Here is a 13,126-nt window from a genome sequence, read left to right as displayed (position 1 = left end):
AATGAGAGCTTGCCACGTAAGGGTTCCTCAATAGTCACAATACAGACACATAGCATGGGATTAGAAATCTCCCTTCCCAGTTTCCCCTCCCGCTCGACGAAACTCTCTCTCTCTCTCTCTCTCTCTCTCTCTCTCTCTCTCTCTCTCTCTCTCTCTCTCTCTCTCTCTCTCTCTCTCTCTGAGGTTCAATAAGATTATTTTGTCAATTAAGACAAGCATAATTAGTTGGAAGCATTCTACAAACCTGAAGTGTTCTCTATGTTAGTTCTTCCATTACTTTGCTCCACTCCAGTGGCAAGTGATGTGCTTGAATTGACTATTCGTTCATTAGAGTTATATTTCTTGTTGACTCTAGATTGTTCATCAGCCATAGATGCATTGATCTGTACTTTACCGTTTGGAGGGTTGCAGACAGTATCACTCTTACATACAATATGTGCAGCATCGAGAGGACTTTTTTATTTAACTCCATTATCCTCAACTATTGCCCAAGCCCTGCAAGAACTTGCTTGTTCTGGTGAAATACTTTCATCACCATTTCTGGAAGGATTGGAATGTAAAGGATTCATGGCAGTGACACTGCCACCACCAGCAATGAGATCAGTTTCCCCAACAGTTGCAGCACTGCTATTGACAGCATGGCTCTTTGCCTTAACAACATCTTGGGTATCCTCTACACCCTGAGATCGAGAAGGAACACCAAGCATGGGTTCCAGAAATGTTGTCCAAATCTTCATAACTTTATCCAACTGTTCGGTTGTACAAACTTCTCCACAGGAATATTTAATTAGCTGATAGAGATCTTCATGGATGTCTGGACTAGGGTACTCAAATTCCAAATTTGGAATGATTGGTCGTCTATTTCCAGCAATAGCAAGTAGCACATCATCTTTCTTGCGCTTTTTCTCACTAATTTCTTTGATCTTTGCCAATAAGGCTGTAAAAAATGTATGACAAGTGAACTATGAAAACTAAACATATATTGTATCGAGAGACAGAGAGAGAAATTTCGGATCGAGACAGAGAGTGAGAGAGCAGAGATGGGGGTAAGGAATTCGATCCCCTGTATGCGTAGCTCCTCAATTTCCTTCATGTGCCCCTTACGTGGCAAGCTCTCATTGGTCTCCTTGATGTATAGAAAATCAAGGAATGAAGGAATTTATAATATGATAATTTCTTTGAGTAGTAGTAAAATAATTTATAAATAATAATAAATAATAATGAGATAGTTGAAAATATCTTGAGATAATGATATCCTAACATTTTCTTTACTAATGTTTTACCATCCATGTTTTTTTTTTCTTTTAGCTATTTGAATCTAAATTAAAAATCTTAGAATATGACATTCTTACATAATTTAGAAGAAAATAAATTCAATCAACTAATATAATTATATAATTTAATTAAAAATAAATATAATTCTATAAAAATTGACTCAAAGAGGAAAAGAATGTCAATTCTTATAAAATTAAATTTGTTTTTAATTAAATATATGATTACGTTAGTTGATTTAACTTATTTTCTTTTAGATTACGTAAGATGGTCATGTTCTGAGATTTTTAATCTAGATTCAAATAGTTATTAGAAAAAAAATAGTTAGATAATAAAACAGTAATAAAAAAAAAAGTATAAGAGTATCATTGTCCAAATAACCATACACATCAATCGGATTAGGCTCTCATGACTACAAGTGTAAAAAAATATCGATAAACTGGTAAACCAGACTGGACTGAACGGGTTTAGTTCGGTACCAAGTTTGGTTCAATTCGATTCTAATTTTTCTTTTTATAAAACCGGATCGGACCGAACCGGACCGATTTATATATATTATAGTTTTTTATATTGTATATAATTTTTATATATAATAAATAATTATATATAAAATAGTTTTGTATTATATGATAAATTACTAATTAATATAATATTAAATTTTAAAATCTTATATCACTATAATTTATTGTATTAATAGTTATATTAATACTATATCACTATATATTATAATATATCATTATAGTCTACAATACAATTATAATATACTATAATATATTATCACTATAGTATTATATATTATAATATTATATTATATATATTATATAATATATAATATAGTGTATTAAAACCAAAAAATCAGATCGAAACCAGTAAAACCAAAAGTACCAGTTTAAGGGGGTAACCGGTGCGGAATCGATTTTTGAAAATGTAAAACTGGTGCATACCAGTTCGATCTCAAATTTTGTTCAAAATCGGACCGGTTACACCCCTACTCATGACCATACCGATAGCCTTAAAAAGGACTCCTATGTGTCTACACCAAAGTTTTAAATTTCATACCGTACTAGCCGATATGACCAAAATATATCATTTCTGTGGTGTAACCAGTACAGAGAATGATATAGTTTTGTACCGATCAGAATTTCGATCGTTTTGGCATTTATTTTTTTATTTTTTTTGTTTTCATTTCTTCAAATTACAAACTCATTTTTTGACTCTCAATTTAAACTAAACTATTTATAATATATATATATTTATATATAAATTATTTTAAAACAATATTTGAAACGATATCGATATTAAAATATTTCGTTTCAATGTTTAGACCGGTATTCCAAATATTAGTCTACATATATATTTGAATTGAATGTACTAGCAGATAGCCAAGCGTTTATTGCTAGGTGTACTACTAGTTGAACTTTGGTATATTTTTATTAATTTTTTTCCTGTATATTTTTAGCAATCTCAATTATTAAGGTAAAATTAAAAATATATATAATTTTATTAATAATTATTTTCTTAATTATTAAGTAAAAAAATAAAAAATAAAAAATAAAATAAAATAAAATACTCGATCGATAATTTAAGAGTTTTGCTATCTAGAATAATCTACTTAAATTGACTGCTTGTTATTATTATGTTTTTTTCTTTTTACTGTTTTTTAATATATTTAAATATTCAAAAAAATAAAAAAATACTACAATATATTTAAAATTACTTTTTAAAAAAAAAAGTTTTGGTAAGCAGTCAAATTCAGCAGTAGAATTGGAAGGTAAAATAGTTTTTTCCGTAATTTAAAGGGTAGCATTTTCTTATTTGAATTCTCCCCGAGGGCCGAAAGCCAAAAAGCTGTTTCGGAAAGAAACCAGAACCTGTTTTCTCTCTCTCCTCCCTCCCTCTCGAGCTGCGGGGCAAGTGTTATTGCTTTGCTTGGTTCTCGAAAATGGAGATAGGATCGGTTCCCTTCGGTTCTTGCTCCAAAGAGCACCAGAAGATCTACCAGGACTGGTTCAACTTTGCTGATTCAGGTTACCCTCCTTCTCGCTCATTCTTTATCTTTATCCTCATCCATTGAATTTGCTGCTATTCTTTTCCTTTAGATGGAGATGGTCGTATTACTGGAAGTGAAGCCACTAAGTTGTTCGCCATGTCGACGCTATCTCGACCGGAACTCAAGCAGGTTTCCAATTTTTCTTTTGTTTTTTCTCTCTCATCTCCTTTCATGCACTTTTTCTATATCCAGGTTTGTGCATTTAATTTGATTCATGTTTCAGGTATTTTTTACAGTGTAGAAGGTTGGATTAACTGTTACCATTTGTGTATTCAAAATTTTAGTGCAATTAATGAGTGACGGATTTATCCGGACACTCTTCGTGGTGGAGTTTAGATTCTGTACTCTGTGATTCAGTTGATCGAGTATTGTATGTTCTATTATAAAATGTTTCCTCGTTGATTTTTTGTCTCTTTTGTTTCCTTTTTATTTCACGTATAAATGTTTTTTCAAGGATTTTCGTGAATCTATTTCAATTAAAAAGACTTCTTAGGACGGAGAATGGCTCTTTCTTGATGGCTAGATCGATATTCCTATTTATTGTTAAGGGTTTTTTCCTGAGTCCTCTTTGTTTTAATTGATAAGAATTTTATTTGGCTTGTGTGTTTTTTTTTTTAATTTTTTTAATTTGTTTAATAAGAAATTTATTTATTTATTTTAATTTTTTACATCTGTTCTGTTACTCCCCCGACTGATTTATGGAATTTGCATGGAATATTCTCAAGAGTTCAAAACTCACATTTTTTTATTCTTTGTTTACAAAGATTTGGGCGCTTGCAGATTCAAAACGACAGGGATTTTTAGCTTTTACTGAGTTCATCACTGCAATGCAGGTTGTATATTGTACATTTTCTTTGTCTTTCATAATAAGCCTTTACTTATATCTAATTGGCATAATGTACAGCTGGTTTCCTTAGCACAAGCGGGATATGAATTGACCCCAGATATCATAAAAAAAAGCAGGCAAGTAGAATAATATGTTTTGTTCTAGCTTTACTCTTTCTCATACGTTTGGCAGTGAGCAAAATGCTTAAGAGCAAATGGACAAGGCTTTTCCCCTATTACTCTAACAAATCCGTTATCATCTCTTATTTAAATTGGGTTTATTCCTGGCGTGTTAGTTGATGAAGAATTCGTGCATTTGGACCTGATGAACTATGTAGCATAAACTCACATTATAATTTATCTTAGGGAACATTATACTCTACCCCCTTAACTACTACTTTTGCAACCACCAAACTGCTAAAGTTGTTATTTTACCTCCAAAGTACCACTTCTTTTACAATTTGTCCACTCCTTTAGGATCTAAGTGTAAAGTCCTGTTATGTCATCTATTTATTTTTTGTCTATTTCACTCCCTTCATAATTGGTCAAAGTTAACTTAGATATGAAAAGATGAGGTGAAGTTTAGATTGCTCATGCATATAGATTTCAAGATGACAACATTTTAAACCCTCCTTTTAACATGGGATGGGGGAAATGGCTGTCATTAAAAGTTTGAAGAAATTGATCTTATACATCACAGCCAGACATAGATGGCAAGTTTAGATGAGCTAAAAGAAAACTGTGAGGCATTTGGAATACATCCCTGTCCCAGCATTTTTTAATTATAGCTTTAAGAATTTACATGTCATGTGTCAGTAACGTGTTGATGCGAAAGCATCAAGGACTTAAGTCTCTAAGCTTGGTCCTAGGGTTGTTCCTTATGTGCCCTGCTTGCATTCTATGCTTCAAATGCTATATAAACATAGTTTTATCTTGTATTCTAGTTGTTCAAATTAAGTTGATGCATTTCCTTCCGATTATTTCAGCTGACATTGAGAACATTAAACCTCCATTGATGGAAGGTTTGGATGGTTTAGTAGCTGTAAGTAGTCTTCCTTTTCTTCATTCGAACTTCATAGATGAAACTATGAATTCCATTAATTCTTTTCCTTGTTTCTCTATTGTCAGAAGACCAAGGCTTTGATGATAAATGGCCACCCAGTCAAAAATGGTCTGTAGCTCTCCTAATCTCTCACTGTTATGAGTGATTAGTATAAATGGTCTTCTATTATGGTAGTTTACCGTGTTATGTAGGAAGTGTTCAGCCTCAACTTCCACCATCAACTCAATGGTTTGGTTCAAAACCAGCAAAGATAGTACGATCTGCCTTCCATCTGCCATCAATAGTTCTCTCAATCTTGATTGACATATTCATGCTTTTTTGGTGAATCTTTTATTTATGTGTCAGAAACCAGATTCTGGGTACATTTTTTATGTATTCTGGACATTACGGGTTCAATCCCCAATTAAAGTTGTCAAGCTCAATTTCTCAATTGATGACTTTTTTATCGAATTGGTTTACCTTTATTGGTGTTCTCCCTCTGAAGACTCTGTCTCTCTGTCTCTCTCTCTCCAGCGTCAATTAAGTATCTGAAAGCGATTAGAGATTAAAGTCGCCATCCTCCATTGCTCCGGCTTCAAAACCGTATACTTCATGAAAGCCGCCTACTTATTCTGTTTAACACCCTGGAACCTTTGAGCGGCATGGCCAAACATCATCCTAGAAGCGAATCCACTTACCATTACCCAACCAAAGTCTAGCCCAAGTTCTGCCTGAAAGTCTCTCTGTACCAAATAATACCTTTCTAGATGCAGAATATTTTAGATGGGTCAATCTATTTTTGCCAGTGGAGATGTACTTAGCAGCCAAATATGAGCACCATGGCTTTTTCTTTTCCTTTGGAAATCTCCATAGCCACTTCATAAGAAGGGCTGGCTTCGAACACGCATGAGCAACTAATTTTTCTGGTAAAAAGTCTGGGACTTCTACTTTAACGATGGATACAAGATTTGTTTACTATGAGTTTGATTAATGGAGTGCATTTACATTCCCCTGTTGTGTATGACTGCCTTTTTTGATAATGTGTGCTCAAGTCAAGTATGAAATTAGTGATAGACTTGCAATGTACACAGACTGGGTCTGAACAGAATGTGATCAAACATATTCTAGAGGCACCCCTCATACTTTACCATCTAGTATTGATGAGGACGGTTGTTTTCTGGTGCAAACATCAGTATGTAATACTTTATCCTTCAAGTATTGACGAGTTTATTACTTAATGGATGCTACTTCATTGTTGTTGCCTTTAGGCTGATTAATTTGTAGGAATATGAATGATCCATACTTCTGATGATTGAGTTTCTTTTATTCCTAATATTTTCAGATTCTCTCAAAACATTAGGTTTTCTTTTATGTTGAACTTTTTTTCTGTCTGGCAATATATTATTGGTCGATACAAGGTATACTTTTTTTTAAGGCTATATGTCTTCCTTTTCATTTGTTTCCTGATGTGTTCCCTTCCTCATCCTCTCTTGCTCAGCTTCCTCCCAATGCAGTTACATCAATTATTGATGGCCTGAAGAGGTTGTACATTGACAAGCTACAGCCATTGGAAGTTACATATCGTTTTAAAGATTTTGGATTTCCCTTGATGGTGAGTAGACTCAAAAGCTTTTTTTTTTTTTTTTCATTTATTCGACAATAAATCTTATGAAAATTTATTAAACGATAGATATTTATATATGATTGGTTCAGTATCTTTATCTTTTAATATACAGGTTGTGGTTTGGGAATTGGAGAGATTATGCTCTTCCTAGCTTATTGTTTACACTAGGTTTGAAAGCTAACTTTGAGAATTGATTTTTCGTTTGTAATTTTGCAGACTACCAGTGATTTTGATGCCAAACCCATGGTCATGCTTTTGGGTCAGTATTCAACAGGAAAGACAACATTTATAAAACATTTGCTTAGATGCAACTACCCAGGTTTGTTCATTTATCGCTTTTTGTCGCTTCTAATCTAATAATATTATTGGATCAAATTAACAACTGCCCTTGATTTATTCCACTCTTCTCTTTTAACAGGAGGTCACATTGGACCAGAGCCTACAACCGACAGATTTGTTGTTGCTATGGTATAATAAATCATTCATATTTCCATGCCATTTATGAAGACTCGTTAAGTTTAATGGGCTATAGCATGCTTGAAAGTGCTTTGTTCATGATTGGAACTGCCAGTGTAGTTTTCATCAAAGTTTGTGTTTGTTGTTTTCTATAGTTGTTAACATGTATATTCTGGATGTTAGTTCAATCACTTCTCATTTCAGCAATATCTTAAGCTGTTTGAGATTTTCAAATTCCAAGTCATGGTGGACAAGGAGTATATCCTTCTCCCTCCCTCTCTCTCTCTCTCTCTCTCTCTCTCTCTCATTTCATTGAGACACTAAATGCAGATCTGATGAGTTGTATGCTCTCGTGTTTCCAGACATTTGTTTCTTGCATATGTTGGAATTATGATTTTTCCATCCACATTTTCTAAGGAGATTGTGTGTAATAAATGGCTTTAGCCTTGGGTCTAGATTTTAAAAGTGGTCGGGAGCTTTTTTGCAAATATGCACTTTAAAAGTTATAAAAGCTTTTACACAAGTAGATTGTGGGGATATGGTATGGAGTCTTACACCACAAGTTATGCATTATTGGAAATTATAATCATCGTTTCATATTTATTTCTATGATGGAAGTTTAGCTTTATGTGTCACTTGATGTTAGTAGCAAATATTTCATTGTGTTCTTGAACTCAGTCAGACCTGATGAGAGGAGTATTCCTGGGAACACCATAGCCGTTCATGCAGAGATGCCATTTAGTGGGTTGACGACTTTTGGTGGAGCAGTCTTATCAAAATTTGAGTGTTCTCAAATGCCTCATCCTGTAAGAATTAACACCTACAAAAAGCTTATAACGTGGTCTTTACATAACTGTTAGCTAACTAATGTATTTAAATATCATTGTCAAGATTATTATTATCACTTGAACGAGCTAATCTTTCTCCCTTGTGCTTGTAGCTGTTAGATCAAATTACATTTGTGGACACTCCTGGGGTTCTATCTGGAGAAAAGCAACGAACACAGGAGTTATGGTTTCACTGGTGTAATATCATGGGTTGCAGCAAAATGTGATCTCATTCTACTTCTGTTTGATCCCCATAAACTTGATATAAGTGATGAATTCAAGCGTGTCATTTCATCTCTACTTGGTCATGATGACAAATACGTGTTGTTCTAAATAAAGCAGACCAAGTTGATACGCAACAAGTGAGTTTTCTAGCTAGCCTTTTAATTTTATCATTTCTCTGTACATACCTTTATTTTTTAGTTGGCATCATTTCAAAAATATATTCTGACCTGCGTCTATTTTGATGTCATATTATTTAGCTGATGAGAGTTTATGGAGCCTTGATGTGGTCACTTGGGAAAGTTCTGAATACTCCAGAGGTTGTGCGTGTTTATATTGGGTAGGTTATTCCTCTCTGAGTAATGCTAGAGATAAGCCACTATACCAGTGCACACTTTGCACTCACTGCATGGCTGCTTCTAGTTGATTGTTCCCAACACTCACTTGGAAAGATGTGTGGTCTAGATGATGCCACATCATGTGTGTAAAATGAATGCTCCCAATAGTGACTTCTATCTATATTTATTCTTCCTCTTTTCTTGATAATTTCATTGGGAGTATCATTTTTTTTCAAACAGAGACCTGTCTTATTTTTTTAAGGGTGGTATATTTTCTTTTGGCATACCCATGCAACTTAATAATTCCATGTGCTTGAAAAACAGTCTAAATATTTGTATCTTGTTGACCCTATCAATTTTTTAGGCATGATGTAACTGGCCAGTGGATTTATTTTGTTCATTTGTTTGGTGATTGTTGGAACGATTGCTTTCATGGTCAAGCACCTATATACAAGAATTTGCATAAAGAAATGCAGAAATTTTGTATCCATGGTTTGGATGAACTTGTTTGACTAAATCTGAATTCAAGTTTTTATAGTGTAAAATATAAGATAGTAAATAGTAATTGATGAGAAGAATTTTTCTTCAATAAAATGTGAAATGAAAAAAAAAATGGAAGAATGCGACACACGAGTTTCATATTAAGATATAAAACATATTATTTTTTCACAAATGTATACTTAGATTACGATTTTTAATAATTTTCTCATCCTAAATACTTTTTACAATTCAAAAAATATAATCATAATATATAAATCTCATTATAAATAATATTGAAGTTTACCTGAACAACATTTAATACCAAAACATTCGTTTACTACATTATATTTTCAAATTATTAGAAAAAAAAATTTATATAAAAAATTATACAATATATTATTATCCTTTTGGATAATTTTTTATTATTATATTTTAAATTGACTAGAGTTATGCAAGATTTGAAGTTAATAAAAAAAAATTAATATTATTTTAAAAAGGAGACTTTAAGGTTTTGTTTGGTTGATCAACTCATCTTAATTTATCATTATAATTTTTTTAAATTCTAATACAAAATATATTAAACAATTTAATTTTTTTAAATCTTAAAATAATAATAATATTAAAAAATAATATTTTATTATTTTAACTCAACTCACTTTAATATCCAAACACAACCTAATACAATGAGACTATAATATATTAATCAGTTATAAAATTAGATTGTCTTAGGAATATTTTTTTTTTTTATAAGATTCGAAAATACAAGGTACACCAGCCCAATCGTTTTGGGTCCCACTAGAATAGGCAATCCCGAGGCAAGCTTAGCATAAAGATCAGACTGCACGAAAACTCGGACCGACTGCCTTTTGCCTTCGCCACGAGTCAGCTCTGAACTTAAAAGGCTGGCTTCGACTGGGTCTCAGACTCAGATTTCCACCAAGTAGCTGGATCAAATGGACAAGACGCTGAAGATTGCCAAGAGATTTGACGGAAAGGTTGCGATCGTCACGGCTTCTACACAGGGCATTGGCTTTGGCATAGCCGAGCGGCTCGGCTTGGAAGGTGCCTCCGTCATCGTTTCTTCTCGCAAACAGGTTCGTGGGTCCGTCGATTTCGAGTTTTTGGTTTCGTATTTTGGGATTTACACACTTTATTTCATCTGGGATCTCTCAATTCCAGCCAAGTTTGGGATTCTTTTTCTACTACATGCCACCCTTATGTTTTTTTCCAATTTCCTAAATTTTTAGCTTTTCGGGATCGTGTGCGAGTGTTTCCGATCGTAGCTAAGGCTCGTGTCGTTCTAATATGTATTTATTTCGTTGAACTTGTGAAATTTTTACAGAAAAACGTAGATGAAGCGGTTGAAAAACTTAAAGCTCAAGGAATCGATGCGTTTGGTGTCGTTTGTCACGTGTCAAATGCACAACAAAGGAAGAACCTCATAGACAAGACTGTTCAGGTGAGATATGTAGTTTGAATGTTGATTTTTGTACAAATAACCTGGAACAGGAAATATATCTAGGAGCTTTAGAAGGTGTTTAGATTTAATTTTTGTTTTCTAAGCAAGTGTTAGTTTAGATTTGGTAGAGAAAGGAAGGAGAAAACGTAAATTGATATTTTGCATATGGTTCCTGCTTTGAAGGCCAGACAGCTTCAACAGTTGGACTTGGTCAATTTTCTCAGTCCCTTTTGTTTCTCGATTGATAAGTGATGTAGTCACTATTTCTTACTTAAACGTAGTGATTTATTATAACCGATTTGTGAAAGCTTTAATCTAATTTCTCACTGGAGAGGATAATTGCTTTTTCAAGTTAAAGGCTCTTCCCATAATGATGATGGCAATGAGCCTTACCTTGACATACATCTTTAATTGTAGTCTGTCCCTTTTTATTCAGTCTGTATGATTTTTATGTGTCTACTTAATCTTTGGATGGCATCGATTCAAGTTTATGTATGAACATCTGTCTTTACTCGTGCAGAAATATGGAAAAATAGATGTTGTCGTATCCAATGCTGCTGCTAATCCATCTGTTGATACCATTTTGCAAACTCAAGAATCCGTCCTGGACAAGCTATGGGATATAAATGTCAAATCCTCCATACTTGTTTTAAAGGTAGTTTCTTCTAGGGAAGGTTTTTCATTTTAAGAAAAACGAATGGCAGAATTAATGCTATTGTGGGGCAATGAAGGTACATCTATAATGGATTGTGATATGCTTACCATCACGATATCTTCCTATTATTTGTTCTTATGGATACTCTGTCGGTGGCTCGATCGCCTTTCGAACCTTTTTCATGGACTGTTATCACACTTGGTGGGTCTGGGGTCTTCATTTGCTGACAAATTTGTAAGGTTTTGAAACTCACTTCATTAATCTTACAGGATGCAGCTCCTCACATGCAGAAGGGTTCTTCAGTGGTTATTATTTCTTCCATTACCGCCTTCCAACCACCTGCTTCCATGGCTATGTATGGGGTTACTAAAACAGCACTTCTTGGGCTTACCAAGGTCTGACTTTAGTTCTCGTATCCATGTTTTGTACTAGTTTTTTATTGAAGAACTTCACAAATCATGAATATCTTCTTATTCTTTTTTATCTTCATTTAGGCGCTTGCGGCTGAGATGGCACCAGATACTCGTGTAAATTGTATTGCTCCTGGTTTTGTACCAACCTACTTTGCCGCATCCCTTTTGGAAAATGAAGTTGTAAGAGTATATCCATTCTTGTTGCATGTCTGCACCTTGCCCACCTCAAAAGATCTTGAGCATTGACTCTTTTAATAAATTTTGGGTTTAATATATTGCAGAGGAAGGAGATCGAGGCAAAGACTCTACTTAACAGGCTTGGTACCACTCAAGACATGGCTGCTGCTGCTGCCTTTTTGTTGTCTGATGATGCTGCTTATATAACAGGAGAAACTCTGGTGGTCGGGGGAGGGATGCCCTCAAGACTGTAGTTCCCTTTATATCTCTCTATCATCTTCTACCAACCTCATAATAACCCATTGGTTTAATTACTTGTTTAGTCGTTTTCAATGGGATAATTAGAAGGCAAGAACCTTTAATTCTCGGGTTATATATATCTTCCTATTACTTAAAAGCGTGTATAAGATGAACAGTAGTGAATAGTGCCGTCCAAAACCAAAACCACGGCAAAATCACATAACGCGAATCGCATCCTCTTAAAAATATACCGAAGTAAATTGAAATAAAACCGCAAATCGCATCCTCGAAGCAAAACCACAGATGCAAAATCGAAGTAAAATCACAACAAAATCATCACAAAAATACACGATAAAAGCACAAAATCATCATAAAATCTTCACCAAACAGTAATAACACGGTAAAATCTTCAGCAAATCGCATCTCGTCCCTCTTGGCATCCTTGAAGCAAATCCACAGATGCAAAATCACAGCAAAATCATCACAAAAATACACGGTAAAACCACAAAATCATCATAAAATCTTCACAAAAATACCGCAAATTAACAAAATCACCACAAAATCACAAAAAAAAATACCATAAAATAAAAAAAATCACCACAAACTACGGTGGAGGTGGCCGAAGGGGAAGTGGGCGTTCGTGAGGGAAGGTGAGCATCCATGGTGGCTCAGCTGGGCGTGAGGACGGCTACGAGAGATGGTCGGTGGCGAAAGGAGGTCCCGGTGGTGGTGCGGTGGCCAGAGGAGGTGGATCTCCGCCGTGGGTGTGGAGAACCCGTGCAAGAGAGAGGTAGATTTCGTGGGAGCAAACCGCACAGAGATGGAGGCCGAGCTCGCTGGAGGGGGATGGCCGGTGGGAGAGGAGGCTACCGTGGAGGTGGTGGCGCCGGAGGATGGCGTACGGCGGCGCAGCAACATCAAACCCATTCGGGACTGCGCACAACCGAGAGAGAGGAAGAGAGAGCGTGAGAGAGGGAGATCGGTGTGGGGGGACTCGCCGGAGTGAGGTGGTGCCGGTGGAAGAGGCGGTGAGGCTCACCGACGCA

General features: G+C 34.8%; 1 protein-coding gene and 1 pseudogene across 1 annotated transcript; both read left to right on the top strand.

Moving 5' to 3' along the window:
- The first annotated feature begins 3,111 nt into the window (after positions 1-3,111).
- On the top strand, positions 3,112-8,766 carry LOC108996419 (annotated as a pseudogene).
- A 1,195-nt stretch (positions 8,767-9,961) lies between these two features.
- On the top strand, positions 9,962-12,237 carry LOC108996410 (tropinone reductase-like 3). The gene is made up of 6 exons (XM_018972303.2): positions 9,962-10,230; positions 10,479-10,595; positions 11,116-11,250; positions 11,520-11,645; positions 11,745-11,843; positions 11,945-12,237. Exons 1-6 carry the CDS (start codon positions 10,090-10,092, stop codon positions 12,092-12,094), a joined length of 768 nt encoding a protein of 255 aa, XP_018827848.1. The 5' UTR covers positions 9,962-10,089; the 3' UTR covers positions 12,095-12,237.
- Positions 12,238-13,126: the final 889 nt, after the last annotated feature.

Source organism: Juglans regia, chromosome 4 (assembly GCF_001411555.2).
Source record: "Juglans regia cultivar Chandler chromosome 4, Walnut 2.0, whole genome shotgun sequence".
Taxonomy (NCBI): domain Eukaryota; kingdom Viridiplantae; phylum Streptophyta; class Magnoliopsida; order Fagales; family Juglandaceae; genus Juglans; species Juglans regia.
This window is presented reverse-complemented; position numbering and strand designations above follow the sequence as displayed.